Source organism: Protomyctophum parallelum, assembly GCF_964188405.1.
Source record: "Protomyctophum parallelum genome assembly, chromosome: 2".
In the NCBI taxonomy this organism is placed as follows: Eukaryota; Metazoa; Chordata; class Actinopteri; order Myctophiformes; family Myctophidae; genus Protomyctophum; species Protomyctophum parallelum.
Genome location: NC_139699.1, coordinates 33,177,474 through 33,203,796, shown reverse-complemented (window position 1 = coordinate 33,203,796; position 26,323 = coordinate 33,177,474). Strand labels below are relative to the sequence as shown.

General features: G+C 40.3%; 2 protein-coding genes across 2 annotated transcripts in view; both read left to right on the top strand.

Annotated features, from left to right (window-relative positions):
* Window positions 1-318: 318 nt before the first annotated feature.
* Window positions 319-8,951, top strand: LOC310853181 (mortality factor 4-like protein 1). Its single transcript, XM_083757419.1, has 12 exons — window positions 319-479; window positions 1,560-1,606; window positions 2,135-2,202; window positions 2,392-2,478; window positions 2,970-3,050; window positions 3,134-3,159; window positions 3,490-3,581; window positions 4,920-5,021; window positions 5,966-6,054; window positions 6,787-6,959; window positions 7,666-7,750; window positions 8,376-8,951. The coding sequence occupies exons 1-12, from the start codon at window positions 440-442 to the stop codon at window positions 8,458-8,460; spliced, it is 975 nt and encodes a 324-aa protein (XP_083613545.1). The 5' UTR covers window positions 319-439; the 3' UTR covers window positions 8,461-8,951.
* A 1,953-nt stretch (window positions 8,952-10,904) lies between these two features.
* The window catches only part of uacab (uveal autoantigen with coiled-coil domains and ankyrin repeats b), a 48,774-nt gene continuing 33,355 nt past the window's right edge, over window positions 10,905-26,323 (top strand). The window contains exon 1 of the mRNA XM_083759907.1: window positions 10,905-11,077. Coding sequence (XP_083616033.1) covers window positions 11,030-11,077 — 48 coding nt within the window. The 5' untranslated portion in view covers window positions 10,905-11,029. The remainder of the gene's footprint in view (window positions 11,078-26,323) is intronic.

The following is a 26,323-nucleotide window of genomic DNA, read 5'->3' as shown; positions in this document are numbered from 1 at the left end:
CCATATTGCATATTCATGTGCTTTTTATTTTATTTATACTGTTTTTATTGTCTGTTCTGAATCTGTACTTACTGTCTCAAAATCAAAGTCTTTATTTTTTTCATTAGTGTGGTGCTGACTGCTGATACCAGCCAGGACTCGGATAATTGTATTTTATTTTACATACACGTGGATCTAATTTCAAATCTTGTATTGTCTCAGACTCAGAGGGAATGGAAGATGTACCAATCAACGAGCTTTTCGAGGACTCCCTGAATGCACCACGCACGCACGCACGCACGCAACAGACTTGACGCAGAACAGATCGTCGCTCTGATGACGAAGGAAGGAAGGAAGGTGGACTGGTGCTGCGCCCTCACTGTTCAGTCTGTCTGGAAGAAATGAAATCTGGCGATGCATGAATCTGATCATTCAGAGATCCGTTCAGTTGAGTCTGTGAATGGCGCCGAAACAGGACCCTAAACCTAAATTTCAAGAAGGTGCAGTATCGTTCTACTTGAAGAAGGCGGTCGCCTCACACACAGCTCCGTGTTGTCTGGACGGGAGGGGGCGGGCTCAGGGTTGTTATTGTTTCTGCAGCCTAGGCTCGTTGTGTTGCTCACACTGTTCACAACAACTGCTGCTATTTACTTACCATTATTTGAGCTCCACTCAGCTGCACGTGGTGTTATTGTTGTTGGCCATCAAATAAGTGTAGAGGCGATTTTTCAACGTGCACATTAGTTATATAGAATGCAGTCATAGTGAAGAAGATAAACATTCGACACCGTTAGCTAGCCTCTACGACTTGGGCCCTGCCTGGACTCCTGTAGAACACTGGGGGGCACCATTTAAGAATTATTTATTTTACAAACGAGGGCCAAATACATATTGGCTAAAACAAATGTGATTGCAATTAAGGCCCAATATTTCTACAACATCCTCCACATTTTTTGTTCAAAACCTGATGTCCAGTAGTAATTTAATAAACCAGAAGTTGAAGGGTACATTTTGGCTGACATTAACATACCATACATGTTTCAAATCCGGTATACTTAACTTTACATTATTTCCCAAAGCTTAATTTATTATTTTATTGTATTTCTTTTACATTTTAACGTTGGTTTGGGTACCAATAGATCAGTCTTTGGTTTTGGTATCAATTTACAATTTAGGCATTTAGGTATTTAAGAGCGACTTACATTAAGCAAGAACAAAAAGCATGGGAATACATCACATAAAAAGCATTTATCATGAAACATGCGTAAGCTAAGAACGTAACAGTGGAATATCTATATAATGAAACTATACATATATACTATGCTATACATATGTATGTACTATGACGTGCTATGACTACTTACAATGCAATTATAGTGCTGTCTACATAACATGCTATAAGTCTGTATCAAATGCTATCTAAGTCTAGAGACTTTCGGTATCAACCGAAAGTCGCTGTGGTTTAATAACTAACGAGAGCGGGATACCTTAGTTGGTTATTAAATCACAAGTTGAGTTTGTAGGGTAACAACTCTGTATTGGTCAGGTTTGATTCCAGCCTTGTCTGTCTCTCGTTTCAGGTGAAAGAGTCCTGTGTTTTCATGGGCCATTGCTCTATGAAGCGAAGGTTTGTTACAGCATGTGCATGAACAGCATGTGTAGGCCTATTACTAAGTGTTACAGAACGTGTATTACTCTCTGTGTGTGTGTGTGTGTGTCTCTGCTGGGAGAGATTCTTTTCCCGGCGTTTCGCCCAGGTGGACAGAGTTTTGGCATAGTTTCTGTGAGGGTTAGGGTTAGGCAGGCATAGTTTAGGTGCAATGTGGCATTATGTGGGCAACACACCAATTAAATAATATATCAAATTTATGAGTACACTAAGATGCTTTACATTGGGGGCATGAGAAAACAACACATAAAAACAACTATAATAAGGGGGAGAAACACTAAGAATACAATCAATAAAAACAGTGGAATGAGTTAGCTGGGGAAAGCAATATTGAAGAGGTGTATTTTGAGGCCACTGAAGCTTTGGAGGGTGGGTGGCTAGGGGCATCTCAGAGTTTTGTGTGTGTGTGGAGTGGGGAGTCTCATACGGTAATACATTAAACACAAATTTTAGGTTATGAATGATGAGTGATTTCCTATTTTTCAGTGTGTAAAGATCAGTATAAAGGACAAGCTGATAAAGTACTTCATTCATTACAGCGGATGGAACAAAAAGTAAGCTGGCTTTGATACAGTAATTTCTGGGGGCTTGTCTGTTTTTCTTTTCTTAAAAAAAGATAATACATACCGACTAATGACAGTATATATATATAATTGGTAAAATATTGGTAAATCGGTAAAGGTATGTAATTTTCAATGGGACTGGGTGTCCAGATTTAACATACTTTATCATTTTCTTTTTAGCTGGGATGAATGGGTTCCTGAAAGCAGAGTTCTCAAATATGTGGACAGCAACCTTGCAAAACAAAAAGAGCTTCAAAAGGCCAATCAGTAAGTCTGCATGTTTGAGGGATAGGACGTACTGCATGCCTAATATTGCCTATCAACTAAGCAACAATATACATCCAGGCTAAAAGGAATGAGGTTAAAACATAATAAAACACATTATCTACAATGTAGATAGTACATATGATTTTATTATTTCCTATATTGAATTCACGTTCATATTGCTGTTCAAATCACAGAAACATGTCACTCAACAATAGTTTATTTTTCTTTTTTGTAAAAATAGCATTGAAAGCAAATATGACTAGAAGAACATAAACAAAACTATAATAAACACCCTGTTGGACATACAGTATGCATCTTCACATCGCTGTCATCTGCATTGTTGAGTTGTTTGTATAGTACAGTACGGTATAGTACATTATTATTATATTATAAATATTCCATAGCTGTGTAAGTGTTTATCGTTCATATTTAACTTAAAATGTACTACAACATTGACTATTTGGTGCTGTGGCATGTCATTGTTTCTACAGGGATCATTATGTTGAGGGAAAGATGAGAGGTATAGCACCAAGTAAGAAGATTGCTGCTGTGCAGCAGAAAAATGTTGATCTGTAAGTACAACTCCCTTTGTTACCTCTCTCTTTTGCTCAGTTGGCATAATATTGGAGTAACTCATTTTATTGTTGCATTGCAGGAAAACTAAAAAGAATAAACAGAAGAGTAAGTGGAATCTTTATGAACTAATGAGATGTAAGATTTAAATGTCCCCAGGACATTTTTGTGTTATCCTTTTAGCCTTAATGTCTGACTGTACCACATGCTGTTTACATGATTTCTGAGTAATTATTCATTATCAATCAATGCATGAGGGTGTTTCCATGATACCACCTTATATCATGCTAAAGTAAATATCTATAGACGACATCTCTATTCGTCTTAGTTTTTTTTGATGTATTTGGATGGTGATCCTATATTTCATGCTTCAGATAAAGCATGCAGTAGAGACTTACTGTTTGCATTAACTGTTAGTGTATTTGTGATCTTGCGTAGCCCCATCTGCTGGTGAAGGCACCAGCACAGGAGGAGAGATGCCACAGGCACCAAGGAAGAAGCGGGCTCGGGTTGATCCCACCGTGGAAAGCGTACGTATTATCTCTTAGCAGCCATTTTTATAGCTGCAGCGTTGAGTGAATGTTTACAGTGCGAACATTCCAAAAAATGCAATAAATTGGGTGTGTCCGAGGTTATAAGTGACAGCCTGACAGTGTGTCATCGTGTGTACAGTGTCTGCTCCAGAGGTGAAGAAACGGAGTGCATGAAAGTAGTGAATATTGAAAACACAGTTTGAAACTATCAGCTGTAGATGTGAAATTAATCAAGATTGAGCAACTACATGACCTATTTATATCCAAAAATGATGAGGTTGTTTACAAATAAGCTGCCAGAGACGAGCAACGATTGTCTCTACTTCTCTGTGCCAACAGCTCTCCTGGCTGAGCACAGCAGCTGGCCTGAGCTGCTCGGAGCACCTGCAGCACCGGAGCTGTCCCTGCTCTCTACCAACAATACTGGGGATAAATTGTTTACTGTATGTTGAATGTTTAGTTGTCTATCTATGTATCTAGTTTAAAATGTTATTAATATTCAATCATGCTTCTAGTATGCAGCAGTCTGCTTATGTCCATCTCAAGTTTGTGCCAAGGCCATGCCCGGCCAGAGCCCTGGTTGTCCGAGGAATCAAAGCCAGCATGTGCACACAGGTGGCGACCTCACAGACAGGGGAGAGAAGGACAGGCGTTCGATGCTCGTCTCCGACAGAATTGCTATTCTTATTTATACATTTTAAATAGGCCATGTTGCTCAATTTTGATTATTTTCACATCTACAACGGCTAGTTTAAAACGTTATTAATATTCACTACTTCTGTACAGTAGACCATTTTTGTATAAGTGTATATGCCTACTCCACGCCTATTTTCAGAGCACAGTGCACCCTGATTAGCTTGCCGCTCTGTGGTAAAGCGATTTCTTTGTTGTCTCTGCGTCCTGACGCAGTGGGAAAAACGGTGTTCGTTCGTGAATGACTTCACATTGAAACTCAACACATTCTCAGAACGAGGCAGTGAAACAACGTTGCTGATGTGAATTTGGCGTTAGCCCTGTGCACAGCATCAAAACCTATTTGTCCTGTCTGGCAAGGTCAACAAGCTGAACTGATTTTTATTTATATCATAGCAAAACCAGCCGATAAGGCATCTTTCTTTCCATTGTGTATTGTAAGAAGACAGACACTAATCAATATTTGGTTTTGTTCTTGTGTGTTCTTGGTTTTGCTCTTGTTCTGTGTCTGACTCAGTCAGTAGGCAGGTTTTCCTGGTAGTTAGAGAGGCCAACGGTCTTCACACACTATAACTGGCTTTTTCTTTCCTGATGAAAGCATCAGCCAAACTAAACTGTAAATGTTTGTGTCTGCGTGCCCAGGAGGATATGTTCACTAACCGTGTGGAGGTGAAGGTGAAGATCCCTGAGGAGCTAAAACCGTGGTTAGTAGACGACTGGGATCTCATCACCCGACAGAAACAGGTGACTACTACACACACACACACACACACATAAAAAAGGTCTGCTCACAATGCACGATGGTTTTGGGTCATGGCATGGGCTATGTTTTGTTTTTGTTTACATGTTTAGGTGGGTTTAACCCAGTACCCAGTTCAGTAGTTCTCACACTTTAAAGAATTTCCACAAATGTTTAGTGAAGCACTGTGAGATGTACCCTGTACAGTATATCTGCTATTTTTAAATGGCCAACGCTAAAAATCTATAATGATGCTTTCCCCATTTTTAACATTTTGGGGGCTTTAAATTGTTTAATCAAACGATCGACTCTGCTTAATACGCTAAACCCGCTATTTGTTTTATGTGTTTAATTTGCCGTATTTTAATAATTAAAAATAAACTGCAGCTTTGTCACGGACCTGGTGACGAGGCCGTCACTCACGTTATGATGACGAAACCGGAAATCAACCCATGCTCTGGGCTGCTAGGGCTTCTGGGAAATTGAGCCCAATGCAAGTGAACGAGGGGATAGAGACAATCTTGGCTCGCTTTGCTCTTTGTCTGTGACCCGGATCAAGGAAGTGGCTTTTTTCTTGGCTCAATAACAAATGCTGGGAGTGTTTACTAGCGGTTTTTCACGGATCAAAAGCGCAAATACTTCGGCGTATGCTGCAACGGTAATAAAACAATCTAGGCAGCGTAGAATATTTGATTAAATAGTGTGTAACGCGTGTTTAGCAGTAAAACTGTTTTAATGATGTTTCTGTGCCAATTGCATTTACTTATAATTTTTATAATAAAGGCCAAGTTGAGTTCACATATTAGAGGTAATAAAGTTACATTTTAGTTCACATCACCACCTGTTCTAGACAATGACTTACAGCATTTTGATCTGGCTTCATATTGTATATTGTCTGAATGATGGTGTTAGTGTTTTAGTTATAAAGAGCAACATATGCTGTTTGCAGCTATTTCACCTGCCGGCTAAGAAGAATGTTGAGACAGTCTTGGAGGACTATGCAAATTATAAGAAATCGAAAGGAAACTCAGACAACAAGTAAGCAAAAATAGCACCCTATCTGCCTTCAAAGGAAGTAAGTAAAGTAAATGTAAGAAACCCTTACATATGCTGCCAAACTAAAGTATAGCCATGTTGATTATGGCTAGCTATCTTGTCATTCCAGTGGAAGACAAAACCTTATAAAATGGACCATGCACATTAAAGGACCATATTGGCATCATTATGTGACATTGTGTGTATTCACATCTTTGTCCATACATCGTACATAAAAATAAAACATTTCTGTTAATTACTTTATTTTTAGATTTCATACTACAATGTTCTCAAAAGTTAAAATGGAGTTCATTTTGGCTAAACATCAGTCATGGATGTTTAAATTTAGTTTTTAAATACTTTTCTCCATGGACTATTTTGGGTTAGACTTTTCTATTCAAACGACAAACACAACTAACCTAAATAACCACGCTACGACATTAGCATTTTGTAGATAAAATCGAGAAAATTTAAAGTCTCCGCAAAATGATTTTCATACCGTACTGAGATGAACAGAATCCAATGAATTCCTCAGAATGAAAATATTCAGCAGTAATGTCAAGTGTACCATGACTAGTTGTCAAAGAGCTGAATGTGCCAGAATGGTCCTTTAATACCTTAACAAATTGTATAGACCTTTGAATTTTCAAAGTTATCTTTTCAATGTGCTATATCCTTGAATGCTGCAATCTCGCCCGACTGAATAGTGTGGTTTTATGTCTGCCCTCAATTAAGGGAGTATGCTGTGAATGAAGTGGTGGCAGGGATCAGAGAGTATTTCAATGTCATGCTTGGCACTCAGCTGCTCTACAAGTTTGAGAGGCCCCAGTATGCTGAGATCCTGGCAGACCACCCAGACACACCAATGTCCCAGGTCTATGGGGCACCACACTTACTGCGCCTTTTTGGTAGGCTAATTAACACGCATGCGCACACACAGTCCACTATTATTAGCATTGTATCACTGTTACAACTCAGCTCTTAAGCTAACCGGAATCCACAGGTGAGTCTTAACTGGCCACATATGTCAGACTATTGATACGTCGGACTAACGTATGCACCCCCAAGGGCCTGTGCCGAGTGGTGCAATGTCTACATCTCCCGACTGCGCTGTTTGAGTTGATAGGCTTCATAAATTATGTCATCCTTGTCAACATGCGACGCAACAGGAGAGCCTGTCACACCATATTATGATGACCTGGATGTGAGTGTGAGAATCTGTTGATAGTATCAATATTAATACACACACACAGACTGAGCCAATGACCTGGGTAATAAATAGTGAAAGTTACTGCACCATGAAGGATGTAGTCATTGTAGTGCTCCGTTTAGGACAATCAACTCCAAGAATATAGCCTGGTGAACGACCTCAGTTGCGGAAATCGCATTTTGCTGATATCAAATAATTTCCATGGGAAAAAGCCACAATGTCTGAAAAACTCCATGGTCAAGAAATGCATATACTGTAGGTTCAAAATTGTACAATTGGTACGTTTTTAGATAATTGCTCTATCACCTGACAAAAGCCAAACAGTGTCATTTTGTATTTGATTGATCTCAGTGGCATACATGGTTCAAATGCCATGTTCTTTACATTTGGTGTGCCCCTCACAGTTCGCATAGGAGCGATGCTGGCCTACACTCCTCTTGATGAGAAGAGCCTGACTCTGCTGCTAAATTACCTCCACGACTTCCTCAAGTAAGACTCCACACGATACAGGAGATTGAGCCAGACATGACTCATGTGCCACATAACATAACATATTAAACGTATTATTATTAAACCATTCAGAATGGGAATCCCTTTTGGTGTTTTAAGCATTATGTTATACTTTAGCTATTGAAAAATGGCAGATCTACGAGCTTGTACATCTGCTATTTTTTAACTAAAATCTTTGCTTCTGGGGTCCTTGGAACAGCATATTTTCAGATGGGGGTCCGCAGCCAAATACAGACTATTCTGGGGGTCCTTGACATGAAAATGGTTGAGCACCACTGACATAGAAACATTGTTTTTTTCAGAAACCATTTAGGATTTAGAAGCCTTTTTTTAATCGGCATCAGGTCTAAATGGGTTAAATATATTGTGTTAAGTCATTTAGCATTGCTAATGCTGAGTTTTGAGTCACATTTGGATGCATTTGAAGAGGTTAATTGCACTATGAAGATTTCAGCTGTAAAGCCTTGATCTTTAACCTGCGTTGGCAACCTGTTAACAGCTCCCACAAGCAAGTGGCAGTGGCAGCAGCCTTCAGAATTCTTGGGCTTTGTTTGCCGTTTTTTGACCTACTCTGCAGTGACAGTTGTTCTTTAAACCTTCTCAGGTATCTGGTGAAGAATCTGTCCACCCTCTTCAATGCCACTGACTATGAGGTTGCTCCCCCAGAGTACCACCGCAAGGCTGTGTGAGAGCACGTGAAAACCCTGACACACGGCGCCCCCACTCCCATATCACATGTACAATAATCACAACTACGGTACTGGTCTGAATGGCAAGCCAGGCAAATTGTTTCTTCTGAACTCATCTGTCGCCTTTTCCATTCACTCAGGAGTTTGTCACAGTCTAAAAGCCGTTCCTTACACTTAAGGAAGTCAAATTAGTTTTGTCAATGCACGTGCACACACACACGTGCACACACACACACACACACACACACACACACACACACTCTTCCTGCCATTGAAAAGCGAAAAGAAAAATATTTTTCTCTCCTAACTAGTTACTGTTTTAACAAAGTACAGTAGTTCTTTGGTGGCTTTTTGTGCATTCCACCGAATTGATTACTGGCAATGTTGCATGTGTGTATTTACAGTATGAGTGTTCCTTCCTGGAACATAAGGTGCAATTTTCTTGCCAAATCATAATGTGTTTTTACTAATCAAAACTCAATGGACCCATGTGATATGTATTTGTTAGTTACTGGTAGCTATTTTTTCTTTTTTAATAAAGACATTTCTACTGTTTCAGCATAGTCCTTCTTAAAGGTTTGTATTGAATAGCTTCCACAACATAACTGATGCAAAGGCTGACTTCTAAATGCCATTTGAGTGGCTTAGTTTTCCCCAGGTAGGTCTCCTGGTTTGTTTCCGTTGGTCAAGGTGATACGCCAGCTCTGCTCTGTACTAAACACTCAATTGCAAATGGTTACATATTTGTTTTTCCTCACTTAATTTGACACATTTCTTAAAACTCAGGTCCATGCTCTCAAAACAGTGCCACTGCAAAATTATTTTTTTTTTGCAGATAACATCTTTATTTTATTATATAGGCCTACACCTGTCTCATACACCTGTACACCTGTGCAGTGGATAAATAACAGGTACATAAGAACAAAAGATTTAAAGATTCCATTCAACGCTTCATTGCAAAACGCTGCTCGCCCTTCTCCTGGAGAAGATGCTTTCGATCTTTGTCAGAAAATTGTCCATGATGTTCCAAGGTTTGAAAGATTGATTCTATATTTGTTAACTACGCCGGTACAGTATACTAGCTTCATTCCACTCAGAGTGGACGGGGGCTATGAGCTCAACTGGAATATATCAAGTATAATCCACCGCTATATGTTAAGAAGATAATAGAGATTTGGTTCAATCTGATATAGTATGAACTAAGACTTTGAATAGCCTAGTTCCCTTATTCCATGTGTCTCCATTCAAAGAGATGCTTGGTTTCACTGGCTGTGCCGAATCCATGGCAACTGTTGCTATGGTGTTGTAGACGGGTGTATGTGAGGGCAGACAACATGTGGTGAAGTATTCTTTGAATGATGTTGATTGAAACACTATGGGATTCTTAGAACAATACACCCCAGAACAATCCAGTCCTGGCGGTTCGTGGCATTTTACTTACAGTACATACAGTTAAATCCTAGAACTGTACAAGAAACCAGTCGATACTAGGCAAGGTTTTGCTCTTAACTTATTGGTTTTGTTCTCATGCTAGCCCATCCTTTTGTGTACATGAGGACTACAACTTTTTTTGTAATAGTTTTGTCTACTTTTACATATGAAAGGAGTATGGCATTCTATGCATTATTATCAATAGAGCAGGTTTTATTTTAGTTGTATGACAAAATATCACAGTAGTGTTCATTTACACTTTACACTGTAAAGTTTACAGTAACTGGCAGTGAGTGACAGTGTAGTGTACAATGTAACAACAGGCTAGTTTTAATTGTGACATTCAGTTCTAACAGGTGTACCTATCTCCCCATTCTCTGTCAAATGAAGAGTAAAAAACACAATGAGCCTTTGATTCAAATAATTGACAAAGTGAACTAGCCTGGGGATTAAATAATACTATAATAGTCATTTACTGTCACAGTTCATGTTTCTGCATGGCCACACAATTTACAAGCAGTGTGTGTGTGTGTGTGCGTGCGTGCGCGCGCGCGTGTTTGGGCGGTTGGTGGAAGCTGAGAACCACTAATCACATAAGCATGATAAAGGGGTGTAAAAGGATCCTTCGTGCAATGAATAGTCCTGTTATATTCTATTGTGTTGTGGAATTCTATTCTAATTATGTTGTATGGTGTAGTAGGCTACTGCGCAGCATTCTACAAAACTGTATTTGATTCAGATCGCAGGACAGTGGTTTATTCAAATGTATACCTTGCCATAGCTTCTTCCCCCTTCAGGTAACCCTGACGTCATAGCATTCAGGTTGTCCTCCTGTGTTGTCCCCATGGTGTTGTCCCAGGATGTCTGTCTGTAGAAACTCTGACTAGGAAGTCCCTCCCTCTGTCACAGCCCATTGGTCCAATTCCAGAGACGATCGCGATGATCGCCGTTTAATTGGTTTAGAAGGATGTCCATCTAAAAGTAAGCCTAGTAGTTTATGTTGGGGCATCAGGTGAAACTCGCCCAGTACGGTGGGAGAAATAAAAGTTATTCCGTCTTTAAGTTTATAAATGAGTGATTTCTGTTCATGGTTGTGCTTTAGCTTTACGGCTTATTTAAGGTCACGGAATAACTCACAATGAAGAGCCTGAAAAACCGACTGAAAAAACATGAAATCAACATCACAGTAAGTTGAATTATGGTTTTGTATGGTGGAATTGTTATGCCACTGATCAGTGATAAGTTGTGCGGTGGGTTTATTGAACATCATGAATGTTTGTACCGATCCAAACACATTGATCTGGTAACTTTACACTGGAGTTGTGTATACTGACACTAGTGTTCAACCCATTGTTAACGACCACGTTATCCGACACGTCTCCCTCCTCCGCTGGAGTTTATTTTAAATTATCTTCAATCTGAACTGAAGCACCTGCACTTGACCAGTGAGCTATGTTTTGCAGAGGAAGAAGAAACACCCTCTTATTGTTATTACTTTTTTGAATGTATAAAATCTGGAAAAACAATGTAACGACAATAAATTAAGTACTCAACAGCCAGCGCCTCGGAAAAAAACGTGCTTGATAAATCAGTGCAAGTTGCAACTACATTCTTCAACTTAATCTCTACTCCGTAGTGTCTTTCTGTGTAGCTTGCCGACAAAAAGCAGTATGGTTCTGTTCGGCATGCGACACCGTATAAATGCGGCATGTTAGTGAGGTAGCCATGACCCCATTGGACGCAGTAAACAGCCATGCATTCTCGTGATCTTCTTTTGAAAGAGGGTTTAAGAGTAGAAACACCCTAGACACGCCTGGCGTCATGTTTTGACTTGTCGAGGTGTGAATAATTTAAAAAAGAGAAAAAAGGCAGACTTTTATAGGACAGACTCGTATTTTTAACCGCATGTTATGTGTGTTAACCTATTCCTTAAATTGTAGCATATCTAGACTGTTGTTCCCTTGCTTGCGTTGAACCTGCTTGAACATACTACACGGCAAGCATTACAAACCACTGAACCAGCTGTGCCATATGAACTTATAACTGTTAACATATTGTACAATTGTTCTGGTCTGTTCTTTGTGGTATTTCTAGGCGGCTTGCATTACAATTCAGTTAAATATCTAGAAATTAAGTCAAATGAGCTGTTGTGTGTGTGGAGAGAGAAGCCTTTCACTTTCAGAACACTATTAATGCTCCAGGCAGCAGGTGGCATAACCAACTCTCGCCCATTAAATCAGAACATCACATTTCTAGGCTAGTTGGACAATAACTATTTATTTTGTAGATAGTTGGCAATTATATATATATATATAAAAGAAAGTGCCCACTGGGTTACCAAATAAATAATTATGGCATACAAATGATGAACACATATTTGAGGGTTGGCTTCTTGCGCAATAACAATAATATTTATTTTGCAGCTGGTTATGAAAACCGGCCAACAATTAAATGAACTCACTTATGTAAATGCCAGAGGCAAACTATTTAGAAAATAACTGTGTGTGTTATCATCAGCAGAGACACTTTAAACTTTCCTCAAAAGGTCAACGCGTTGTGATGAGGGTGGATGACGTTGGTTTTTAATTTTGTGAAAGCCTGGTTATAAAGAACATTTTATTGTTGACTAAAACATCACCCCTTCAATATGAAACTCACACCAATGTCATTTCAATTTGGTCTGTAGAACTTTACATCAGAGCTCGATATATTTGCATGTTGTTTATGAGAGCCATACTCGCATCATGAGGACTCTCCTTCGGAACAATGCTCACTGTTTTGCTACAGCACTCTCAATCACAATGACCCCACAATGTTGTTCAATCTTGTTGAAGGTGCAAGCAAATATTAATGACTGTACTTACTTTAGAAATAAGGTAAAAACATGCATTAGCCTTGTCTCATGAAACAACCGCCCGTTGCTGTAGCCTCCAGGCCAATGACTAATAAAGAGATAGGGAGGAGGCAGAGAAATAAGTGAAACTTCCTTTTGGAATGTGAACAATAGCTGAGTTTTATCCAAAGCCAGTCACTTGAGGCTATCTTCTTTCACTGTGCAATATATTTTCCTTCACATTCCTTTTCCTCCTACTACACTACACTATACAGGAACATTTGTGTCTAGTTATTTTAAATTGTGAGGGTTGGGGGAAAGCTTAAAGGAGGGTCAAGAAGATATAACATGAAAGATAAATCAGAATAATTATTAATTTAGAATATGGTCTACCTGCCACACTCACTGTCCACCGAAACTATGCCCATCGTTTGACCAGGCAATGTTTGACCCCATCCTGCTACCCTAATAGACAGCACAGCCGTTGCTGTCCGTTTATCCGTCTGTGGTCTATCTCCGACCGAGCCACACTATTAGCACACATCTCTCCATGCCAGAAAAAATCTGCTCACTCCCACAATCCGGCTAGGCTACTTTTTTCCCGAAGGAACTGTCATATTTACTGTACAAATATTGTTTTTACATCACCACACGATCCCACGCTGTTGTTGCGCAAGCTCAACAGCCTACGTCAAAATCGTCATGTTGGCATCTACTACGCCAACTACGTTCACTTAATGGGGCCAGTCCTTCACAGTGACACACACGTTACATGAACCACGCGACCGGGATGGTTTCTACCCCTCAATGTCGTAAATTCGCTGCGCCCTTCTAATGCTGCGCCACGTGGGTTCATGTGTGTGTGTGAGGAAGAGGAGCAGCCACGCATATCCTTTTGGGACAGAAACTTGCACTAAATACTGTTATTCATCACAGCAGCAGCTGCTGCAGCCTCTGATAGCTACTGTGCTAAAGATGCTAAAGCAACAAACAAAAAAACATCCATGCGCAAAAAAAAACAAAACAGGGTTGCCACATATCGTGGATGTGAGAGTTAAACAAGCAACCAGGTCTATAAAAATGTTAATAGGCCAGTTGAAAGTAGGTGAATCAGAAATGGTCCGAAAATTAGTCTTAAAATAATCAATTATAGTGCTGACTGTCAAACTTCGTTGTCTAATGTTGTTTTAGAGCAGTGGAACTCAAACATTTCCATGTCAAGGACTACCAATATTTTAAAGCGACTTTACAGATAAACAAGTCCAAAGTAGCTTATAATGATCAGACTTGGCAACACTGTCTCTAGGTTGAACGTTCTACTTTACAAGCTCACACATATGAAATATATTGTTGTATTGTTATTTATTATCCATAATTTGAATCTTCAAACTCAGATATATTTTATGATAATACTGTTAGCACAGTCATCATACTCCAACAGCATACAAATGGAACCAAATGGACCCTGATTTTCAGAGTTAAATTAACACTGATGATAGTGTACTCCCAGAGAGCAAATGGTATCAAATGGGGGTCTGTAGCCTAATGCATTTCAAACTGGGGGTTATTGGTATTATATTGTCTGCATATCTTATCAACTTGGGGTGAATATTTCACCAGAATACTTTACTGAATATTTCACAAGAATATAACACAAGAGTCAAATGTACAGTCAAATGTAATCACAATATAGGCTACAGATGTAAATATATTTATGACACAGTAAAATGTTGAAAATTAGTGCTATTCCACACACACACACACACACACACACACACACACACACACACACACACACACACACACACACACACACACACACACATACATGACAGGCAAGGCTGTTGTTTGCATCGTTAGCAGGCAGCAGCTAGCTTGGCACTGCTCTCTGTGACTGTAGTTGTTTCACCATGTTTGCGCATTTATGAGAAATAAAAAACACTAATCTGGGAATTATTTCGGGTACCCCCTGGCTATGCGTAATAATAATAATAATAATAACAATAATAAGAAGAACAACAATAACAACACTAATAACAGTACAGTACAGTGCAGAGGACAACATTACAGTACCGTGCAATACTAAGGAGTGCAGTACAGTACAAAGGGGTACAGTACAACATGTAAGCTAAAAGGTGTACCCATGTCGTATCATACATGGTCACCTGTAAACTCACTAATTTACAAACAAGCTCACATCACAACAATAATCCATGTAATAATCACAATAACAATACTAATAATCATAATCATAATAATAACTAGAAAAAGTGCCCTTCTGGGCACAGGTCTCCACCAGGATAGGAATGTAGGACATTGCAGCTTGCCTTCATCTGGTGGTTGGATAAAAGGGCAACAAAAGTAAATTATCCACAGATCCGTGCAGTTAGAGGTAAAAACACTTTTCGGCCAGTTATAGCGCCACCTTGAGGCTGAGTTGAAATTGTTCATGTGGCATTTCGTCCTCGGCCTAGTGGGAATGTGCGTGCACAATTTCACGGAAATCACGCGATGTGTGATTTGCAGCATTTTGTTTGAAACTGAGCACTCCTGTGAACTTTGGAAGCCAATCTTAACCAATCAGGATGGAGTCTGAGAAATCTGAAAGACCGGTTTCGTTGAATGGCTCTAGAGAGACTGTGTACCAATTTGCGCGATGTTTGGACAAAATCTGTAGGTTTACTGTGCAAAAACTTGTTTTGCACAAAGCGGCCTCCTGGTGGCGCTATAACAGGCCGTTCTGGAAAGGTTGGGGCAGAGGTTCATCGTTGGCATCCAGGGAGTGTGTGTGCAAAACTTGGCATCGACCGGGTTAATGGTGGCCGAGATTAGCTGCTCACGGACACACGGACGGACGGAGTGCAAAACATACTCTCCCCCCATGCCTTCGGCCTGGTGGAGACAATAACAATACGCTTCTTTGTAAACTCACTCATTTACAAACAAGCTCACATCAGATGATCAGAACAATAATCCATGTAATAATAACAATAATAATAACAACAACACTAATAACAGTACAGTACAGTACAGTACAGTACAGTACAGTACAGTACAGTACAGAGGACAACATTACAGTACAGTGCAATACTAAGGAGTGCAGTACAGTACAATACTAAGGAGTGCAGTGCAGTACAAAGGGGTACAGTACAGCACTCGCATCGCCCTCCCGCTATTGCCTTCTTCCCATTTGCCATGCATCGAGGATGCGCTAGGATGAGCGGGCCACAGGCCCGCGAAATTCTAGTTCAAATAATAATAATGGAATGGTGGGAAATGTGGGAATGGTCTTGACTCAGAAGAGGACAACATGGTTTGGCAATTCTCCAAAGGGTGCTGATATCTCTCTGTCTACAGTATACATAGACTAACAGAGAGTGATTTGTTCCCTGTGATTTAACATGTGACCGTCTCTTTACTTTTATTTGTAGTTGTTGTTATATAACAGTGTCAGGTTGACAATCGTCTTGGCAACAGCTACGTGCACGCACATTCTGACACTGCCAGAACACACTATTATGGCGTGGCTACTGGCTATCCTAGTGTATGGGGTGCCACTGCCTTGGCATGTACACATTGTACAGTATATGGCCTGTCAGATTGAGCAATCTCACTACGATGTGGACATTTTTATCTAGGACTACTCTCTAGGACTGTGATATATATATAGCCCCATTACAACAATACTAAGGTTGTTTGATGCATGCTGCAGGTTTGAGCTCATTACAGCAATTTCTTTGGCTGGTGAAAGTTTCAGGAGTGCATATGTTGGGTGATATGAAATGTAGGCTTACTATAAACATACTAATCATTGTGTAAGTTATCACTGCCTGGCCATCTTATTTTTCTTCTTTCTCTAATATAGCCTCCTTAATATGTTAATTGATTGATCCTGCTGGTTGTTCCTGTGCTATTACTCATGTGCCCATCAGTGTGGTGCTTAAGTGGCGTACACACGTGTGTAGTTCTGGGTGTGTTTGCTACACTAATGCTGATGTCTTAATGGCGGCTGCTTCCGCATCTCTCACGTATATAACTATATATAGACATGTGTTTATTTGTAGTCTTCATACCTTGATTAGTACCTTGATTTTACACCCCGTCCATAATTTTTAGAGTGCTCGGATTGCTCCTCTCTTTTCAAGATTGATTACTGTGTAGATCCTATAAGCACCAGCCTTACCTTTTTTTAACTACACTTTTATCTTCTTTGAGCACCTAGTTAATCTCTCTTTCGTCTTCCAGCTTATGTTCAATGGTACAAAACCCCATCTTTATTTTACGAGTAAAAATCACACCCGTATGAAGTGAGTGGCGCAACTCCGTGTGGGGATCCCTGGAAATTCCAGACCCACAGGACCACGGCGAGGGTGCCGGGCAGGTTCTCGCGAGCCACCCCACGTCCGAAATGGTAGACAAATGAGGGAGTTGAGTTACCATGTGGGGATCCCCGGGGGATCCCTGGAACATCCAGACCCCCAGGAATGCGCCCAGGGGGCCGGGCCGCTTCCGGCGAGCCTCCCCACGTCCGAAGCGGTTGAGAAATGACAGAGGTGGTGAAAAACAACCATGCTGTTTTCGTGCTCAGACCCAGGCAGCCACCCACACACACATAGCTCCGTAAGGGAGTGGTTGCACCACTCAAAAAAGTGGGCGAAATTTGTTTTTGTACCTAGTTCAAAACCTGTTAAAAGAGGGCAGGATACTGCCCTCTTCTCCTCAGTGGCTGAAGCAATTGATCTGAATTTGCACACGTGCATTAGCATATGCACCAATAATGAGTCCCGTTTTTCACTTTCCCAAAATGTAAGCTGTTTACTAGCGCTTTAATATCCGTTTTGTAACCCCATGGTTACAGGCTAGCCCCCCAAGCTATGCAACAAATTAACCAAACTGTGCAGGGCCAACTGTTACAGAGACTCCCTGCGCACAGGCAGACAGACAACAAAGCTGCAAACTTATAAAAGGATTTCATTTACACTCCATGGCACAAGCACGGAGATTCAGGTTGTGTTAATAGCACAGCACACCACTTCCCATGATTCTGGCAGCGACGGGTCCATGTGTTTGTGTGTTTGTAGTGATGGGAACTTTCATTCATTTCAGTGAACCGGATCATAGTCGTTCAGTAAAAAGATCTGTTCATTTCGTACTCCTAAATCCTACACATATATCACAAAATGAAATGACTAGTAGTAGCCTAATAAAATTATATTTTCTAAATATATTATATATATATATATTTTTTTGCCTATGTTTTTTTTGCCTATGCTTATTTCCATTGATATCTAAGTGTTACAATATCACCATAATAGTGGTGCCTTGCATTTGCAACTGAGCGGTCTCGGATGAACGGGTGCATTTCGTTCTCCAAAAATAACTACTAGTTTATTTGATCCGGTTGTTCATGATCGACACACTAATTTGCTGTGGGTTCACGATGTGTGTGTGACGGGTCTGCTCAGCTGACGCTGTGTGTGTGTGTGTGTGTGTCACTGTGTACAACTGTACATGTGTAACTGTGTGTGTAATAACTGAGTGGGTCAAAAACAAGTAATACAAATGCAATGCATACACAGGGACAGGGCATCACCCAAAGTCTGCAAATACTTTTCAGTGTGCATATTCCCGGACAGGTATGGACTAGTAAAAATAATTTGCGGAATGCCTTGAATTATATGAGCTGAAACTAAAAGTGTGCTTTAAACGAGTATCTTTCTCTTCTTCAACGGGGTGGCTGAGGCATTGTTGCATGCTTGCAGATACTGCCAGCAGCGGTTCCTGAAGCCAAAGGGAGTGAGTGAGGATGCATTTGTACTCTCACTTGTGAACCTGTTATGCAAAGTAGCCATTTGGGTACTTGGCTGTTGCTCATGAATGGAGGGGCGCGCGTTCTAGTGTGCACGCCCAATCCGTACCGTACCTGCACGTGAAAAACATAATTACACCACACGGTGGTGTTGTGTGAAGTGACCAGTGCCCCCTGCTTATTAACTACCGGTATGAAACCTTGCGCTTTTGACACCTAACCCACATTCCCGTCACTCTGTCACGACACCTAGCTCAAATCCCTCACTCACCCAAGCCCCCAGGTCATCGTGACATCAGCCCCCATATATGGTGTCCAGGTCATTGTGACATCACGTGACAACAGAGATGGATATCTAGTAAATGCGACCTGCTGTCGCATTTAATACCATATATGGCCAGATGTCATCAATATTGGCCAGCAACTCATCTGACCTCAAAGCCTTAGATCTCCATATATGGATATATGAACCTGTTCTGACATTCCATAATTATGTTGATCCTTCCCCATCCATCATTCCTCTTCGATGTCTCCCTTTTGACTAATACCTGTCTATTCCAACTCTAGACAGCCCTCCCCCAAAGTTATTAGTGCAGCCGGCGAAAACTAGAGTTCTCAACAGACCTCATCAAACCCTGTACACTCAAGAGAATGTCCCCGCTACCACCCTTAGATTTCCATATACTGTATGGAGCTGGTCTGTTCTGACATTCCAAATGTTGATCTGACCTCATCAAACATATGGGAAGTACAGAATTCATTCCATGTTGATCTGACCCCCCATGCCAAAGCGCCAGTGCTCGCCCAGCAGTCTGCCGTCAACGAGGTGGATGCGTGCACGCGACCTCAAGGGCAAGGTCGCTTCTCGCCCTCAGGCGTCTTACTGGTAATACAATATATATGCTTGTTAATTTCTTTGCATTGTACCATTTGAGAAACAAATGTAACTCTGTATAGCAATTGTAATATAAAAGCAAGTCACTGTATTCATTTCAGAGAGTTAGAAGGCTCTGTAAATGCACTGTCAAATTAAAACAATACGTTGATATTAAAAATAAACTGTACTTCTCAATATGTATTATTTATTTTAAAAGCAGTCAACTCATGTAAAACTTTAACTTGTACAGGAATAATTGACCAGAAGAATCTATACTTTGTCCATCTCTGTTTGAGATTTAGGTTTTTGTTTAGTTTTTTGTTTTCATTCACTGACTGAAATGGGCTTTCTCATGTGAGCTCACAAGGAAATGGTGACTATCAGCTGGTCTGTGGTTGAGTCTAGACTCTAGGGGTAATTTCTCATCCGATGTGAACAAAGGATGAAGGCTGGTCCTGAGTCTTTGTTTCTGCTCTCTGTAGGCCTTTACTGCAATACCATATTTTAACCACTTAAACCCCTAAGTTGGTTGACCGGTATCCCTCAGGCCTCTATACTAGTGTCCTTTCTGTTTTTTTCTACATTCAAGTAGTGAGCTTGTAGATCTGCTATTTTCTGCAACGGTTTTCCTCAGAATACAAATAAATACTGGGGTACAAATAATACAAGTGGTTAAACGTTTGATATGGTAGGGCCATACCATAACCTTGTTAATATGTTCTGTCCTCCTCAAAAACAAAACATAATTCCTTCTGCACGAGTGCATTTCAATTTGATAACTTTTCTGACTGTATACACATACATTTATTTTTTAAGGGCACTTCACAAACCTCTGAGTACACAGTAAAAACCTTTTAAGTGTTCATTTAAGTTAGAGAGTGTTAAACCAAGTCAAGTGTAACCGTGATGTAAAATATATGTCACCCCTATTTGGCTTTCCATAGCATTAGCAGAGCAACACACTCAAACAGTAGTCAGAATTAGCATTTGAATGTGTCAGATTTGTTTTTGTAAGATAACGGAAGCACTCTGACATTCCACAGCATCTGTAGCAGAGGGGATTATGATCTGTATCATGGACTTATACCATCCTGGGACCGAGTCTAGCTTGGGGAAGGGCTGGGCAATAAATCAATACATCGATATTGGTGACCGATCTAAATTGCTGACATACTGGGCTGTATTTTGCGTGTCTTAAGTACCAGGTCTTATTCCCTAACTTGAGTAAACTAAAGACCTGGAGGCGTGGTCAATGCTCTTTGGCCACTCAGAATAGCCAAATGGCATTGATCACGCCTCCAGGTCTTTAGTTTACTCAAGTTAGGGAATAAGACCTGGTACTTAAGACACGCAAAATACAGCCCACTGTATGTAGGTGTGAAAGCTGGCTTGACTTCACAATTCACAATTATCTACAATAACTACAAAAAAACGGTATAGTGACTTAATCACATTGATACACACATAGAATTTAGGGCTGTCACAATCATGAAATTGTACTTGGAAGATTAATCATCATACAAATGATTAATAATGATAATTACATTTATGTTTGCCTTTTAGGCTTTGTACACAGAACTTGCTCAGGGCAAATAAATTAAATATAATGAATAATTGACTGTCATGTTTAGCAATTTTATACGTTACAGTGTAAATACAATTTAGCCAACTGGTGTACAAGCATGTTTGTGTATAGTATAATATACTCCAGAGTCCTCAGTCCTAACACAGCTCACTATAGCAGCAAGCAGCTTGTTACAACAGTTCATTAATGTCTCTAATTAAAAATGTTTATTTCTTAAAACCAACTAATAGAATGGCACCTCTTCATTTAATGCACAGGACAAATCCTATAGAATTGTTGCAGGAAATTGAGTTTAATTTATTTAGAATTTGTTTTGGCTGCAATTTGTAATTATGCTACATGCTGCTACTGTATCTCCTACATTTGAGTACATCATGGTCTCATACATGTAACAGTTATTGTTCTCTCTTGTAATGCATCAGGGAAATATCTTTTCATGATGGATACATTCCCGAGTCAGTAAGCATCCAGGAACAACATCTGATTGTGATCATTGAGGTCATAAACTGTCCACCGGCACCTCCCATGAGAAAGATAGTTCCTCTATCTATACGGTTGAGGAATCATAAAGTAAGAGGAAAAGTGACACAATCCATGGATGAGCTTCTGTGACGGGGCAGTGTAGTGGTGACATGCCACATCGTCCCATACAGTCCCCCTGCCCCTATGTGCTCCACTGGCACAAACCTTCTACGGAGTTCATCCAGGAATGAGGTACTCTGTGTTGTATGGCCCAATTAGTTGTTTATGTAACAGCAATCCCATTAGAGGATATTGTTTCACACATTGTGATGTTGGCACCTCCCTACCCTCAGACACCCACGCTGTTCCCTATCGAATGTCTTCCTCCAGGCGCCGGTATGTTATGGCCAAGTTTTGAAACCAGCCTAATATTTAGTATACTATCCCCAAAGAGTCTTGTTCATGTCTACTCTGTTATCTATAAACACACATAACTCTTTGGGGCTGATTCTCAAAGGAGCACCTGGAGATGTAGCTTGTTGCGCACCCCGGGGGTTGGGGGAGGCGGAGTCTCTAACCTACCACAGAGCCATGGAGTAAGACAGAGTTATGACATTGAGGGGGCAGAAAACGGACTGGTCAGTCACGTGGTTCATGTAACTCGTTTGTCACTGTAAAGCCTATAGACTCCAATGCATTCCGTAAACTTCTGAGAATGACCGCTTACTGCCGTCTTAAGAAACATACAATCAACATAGTTCATTCAACTATACGAATAAAGCTATTAAATGTACTAAGTGTATACTCTCTAGCCTGTTATTATTTTATAAAGAGAAGAATGCAGGCGCTGGTAAATGAACATGGACAAGTAATAAACCCCTCCCAGGTTAGGTGACGGTCAAGTTGTAAACTTTAGTCTCTACAGAAAGTACCAGACTTTGTGCTCCAAATATATGGAGCCATGCATTGCATGGGTTGTTAGCTTGTAGATCTGCTCTACAGAGCAGACCCAACCCAGACCGTTTTGTAAGTAGAAGACAGCCGATCATGACACTTAAAAAAAGGTTTAACATTAATTAGTTCTACAAGCGTTTCATTCTATGGGATGCCTTGTTTGTTGAGGTGCCGACATAGCGGACGTACGTTGCTTGTAGTGACATCAGAGCTGCCTTTACTCTTTCAGAGCCATGATATTAACAGTTTGCTTGTGTGTCCTCTTTCTGGCTTTTATTCATTTCTGATCACACCTCTTGAAGTAGTGTTATTTTACACCTTTGCACAGGTATGTAACGAAAAAGGCCAAATTGACCGTCTATGGATATTATATAAATTGAGGATGAGGACTAACGGCACCTGTAAGGGCATTCTGTTACAGTCTGAAAGGGGAGTAATAACAGGCCTGCATATAACTCTGTTTCCACTTATATGAGAGATAAAATACAAAATAGGGTACAAGGAAGGAGAAAGCTTTTTAAAACCACAAAGAAATCATGGGGGAAATCAAAGCATCAACATCAAACTGTACTTACTGTAGGACTGTGCCATGCAGTGTACTGATGGCTGCACCAAGTATTGCATACATTTATTTCTATGCTATGTGCAGTGTTTAAATTAATAGTCACGAGTGTGCAGTATACCGTGTGCTTCATTTCACACAGAAGGGCTTTACCCTTGAGGCAAGACGAAGCACTCTTGTTTCTATTCATCAGAAGCCACCGTGCCCCTGGCTCTCTGCCCCTGTGACCACTCAGGAGAAAGCCCTACTCCTACTCCCTACAACCACATGCAATGACAACAGAACTATACTGTATTAAGGTAACTGAAGAATTGTCTCTGTCCCATTGGCAACATCCCACCTGTTCTGACTCCTTAAAGGACCACTTCATCCCTTTTGAAACCAGATCTTATTTTAATGATGTTTAGGAATTGGGACACAAGAAACACTTTCCTGGGGTTTTTATGTGTGAGGTATGTGGGGTTTTTGTTTTGATAGTTTTGTCATGGCGCCATGTTCATGACCAAAATGTGTCACGCAGCCTCCCCATCTCCACAAGGAGGGGCTGTGCAGAGTGCACCAAAGCATTATGGTCAATGTCGGATGCAATGCAGTCAAACCCTAGTCAAACAAACACACAGACTTCATAATTTTTCTGGCCATAGGGTGCAAATTTCAAATTGTGCTACTGTTATCTACTATACTATTAACATTGAGTAACTGCAGTTTCTTCCAGCAGTGAAATATCCCTTTTAATGGACTGGCAAAACTTCCCTCATTGATTGTAAATTAATGTCTCTCAGATGCTTAATGGGAGTTGAATGTTCCTGAGCAAAGAAACAAGGCTTTGGCTTCAGTATAAACTGGTGATTTCAGGGAATGTTATTATGAAGATTTCAACAAAGTAAGCAGGCACAGCTGAAACTATTGTTCAAATACCCCAAAATGTTTTGCTGTTGGCAATTAAAGAGTACACTACAAGTTGTGTAAAGGCACAGTTAATTTATTTCAGCTGCCAACAGATGAAAACTGATTTCACAATACTTTTGGGGGATGGGGTTATGGAGAGTGAGATAGAAAGCCTCATGATGTCCCTAGCCATTTTATGCTATCTTATTTGTAAATGTTACAGCACATGGTCATGTTCCACGAGAGGTAAAGAATGGAATGATTGTTTAATGACATTTTCACAGATCTGTAATTAATACCACGAGTTTGCCGTAAAAAGATTCTGGGCCTTGCATAGATGGGCCTATTACAGGGCTGCCAAGTTTTCTATTTAGTTTGGAGTGAGATTTTGGAGAGTTGGAGACTGAAAGGTCAGCTTTTGGTGATTTATTTATTTTTGAACTATCTGACAAGGTAATTTAACACATGAAGACATGATATCTGATTAGATTCCTTATTTCGAGTTGTAATGTACAGACATCCATTCCATTCTGATGAGTGCGATATCTCAAGAATTTCTTAATCTTGCACGAATCGATGAGATTTGGTTAAAAAGAAGCTCAAGGTCACTGTGACCTGTCGTGCTTTACTATATCTTATGAGTGGAATGTCTGACTAGATGAAATTTCATTTAAATTTCAGAAGTTTATACGCTAATTATGACACAGGCTAACAACAACTGTGGTATCACCCTGTGTACACTTTTTTTCTTCTTTCTAATTATTTGTTTGGTCCCAAAAATGTGTTTATGCCATGATTTGTCAGGAGTCGAGTTGGCTTTGTCCGAGGCTTAAAGGTCTTTAAATAAATACTTTCTGAAATGTCTATGGAAAAATGAATGGGAAATTCTCCTCCGGTGCCCTCGTCGTTCTGAAAGGGGGGGGGCACACTCTATAGAGGCCACCTTTACACGGCAACGGTCTGTCTCTGTAGACAAAACGGCAAAGTCCTGTTTAACTTTTGTTAAACTTTTGTCTAACTTTTGAGTGGTGATAGCCACTATACGCAGCTATGTGTGTCCCTCTGTATGTCTTATTTAAAGGATCCAGGCAGTTTATCTAAGTGTGTATATGGTACTTTAAGTACTTTTGTAAGCAAGGTAAGGTATTTATAAAGCACCTTTCAAAACATGTGTTACAAGCCAGGTGCTGTACAATACAACAATTGAATAAAACAAGAACATCACATTAAAAAATAAAGCATCAATAAAATGAGAAACGGAGCAACAAATACAGTACATAGAAATGGATACAAACAGAACGGTACATAGAAATCAACACAACATAGAAATAAACACTGTAGCATTGAACAGCAGAATGTTTGAGATTATCAGATACGAGTCATTTCCTCTTTTCCCCCTCATGTCTGCCTCTTCGTGTACTTCTAGATGTGCCTAAATGCATTTCTACTATAGCAGCATTACTTGTATCAACTATGACATAGAGGTTTGTTTTAGCCCAGAGGCAGTGCTGGCAGTGGTAGCTGGCGCTAGCGTGACGGACTGTGTTTTTAGGATTAAAGTCTGGCTCCATTGGACAGCATGTTATCATCCCTTAGCATTGGTTCGCCAGTTTTTATTTATTTATTTCAGAATTTCATTTGGAGATGGGTTCCTCATTCAAAATACATACTGGTTAAATTTGATAATAAATCCAACGGCACAAAATTATCTCGGACATGCATGTAGTGTATGTATACACATAGTGGCCGCTTTCACCATCCCACATTACACTATACGAGTGTCATTGCGTCACTGTGTGTGTGTGTGGTGGGTGGGGGGGGGGGGGGGGGGGGGTGAGTGACGGATTGGAATAGCAGGGTTGTCGGGGAAGAGAGCGGAGTGGGAGATAGGAAAAGAGATGGGGAAAAAGAAAACAGAAGAGCAGGGGAAAGGGGATACCAAAAAAAAAACAATTTTCGGCATCAGTCTACTAATTCCATGTGTCTGTAGTCAGAAAAAGTTCTACTAATTCCGCGTATGCGTTCAGCTGCAGTGTTAACTTCGACTCAGACTACAAGACTAAGGTTTTTCATATTTAGTCTAAGACTAAACAATTTCAGAAGACTAATAATTTGGACTACGACTAAATGGTGTGTTATTCAACCAGACTATAAATCTTTTCTGGCAAAATTAACATTGCATTATGACTAAGACCATTTCTGAAGACTAAATAGGACTTAAGATATGGTGTGTTATTTAAAAAAGACTAGACTAAACCACAATCTGCTGAAAAAATGAACACTGTTCAGCCGTTCACGACCAGAACACAACAATGAGGTGGCCATCAGGGCCCCATGCTGGGCAGCGATACAGCAGGTCATCCTCCCATGCAGAGATGTGAGCCTGTGAGAGCTCTATGGAAGACTAGCAGGGAGGGATTGGTATGTGGTGATTATTTGTAGGAATGCAACAATTCTGTCGT

Bases quoted from the DNA above. Each gene is read 5' to 3' on its own strand.
- LOC310853181 (XM_083757419.1), top strand. From the start codon at position 440: ATGGCGCCGAAACAGGACCCTAAACCTAAATTTCAAGAAG. The intron at 2,479-2,969 runs GTAAGTCTGCAT...TTGTTTCTACAG, and splicing joins GAGCTTCAAAAGGCCAATCA to GGATCATTATGTTGAGGGAA. The intron at 3,582-4,919 runs GTACGTATTATC...CTGCGTGCCCAG, and splicing joins TTGATCCCACCGTGGAAAGC to GAGGATATGTTCACTAACCG.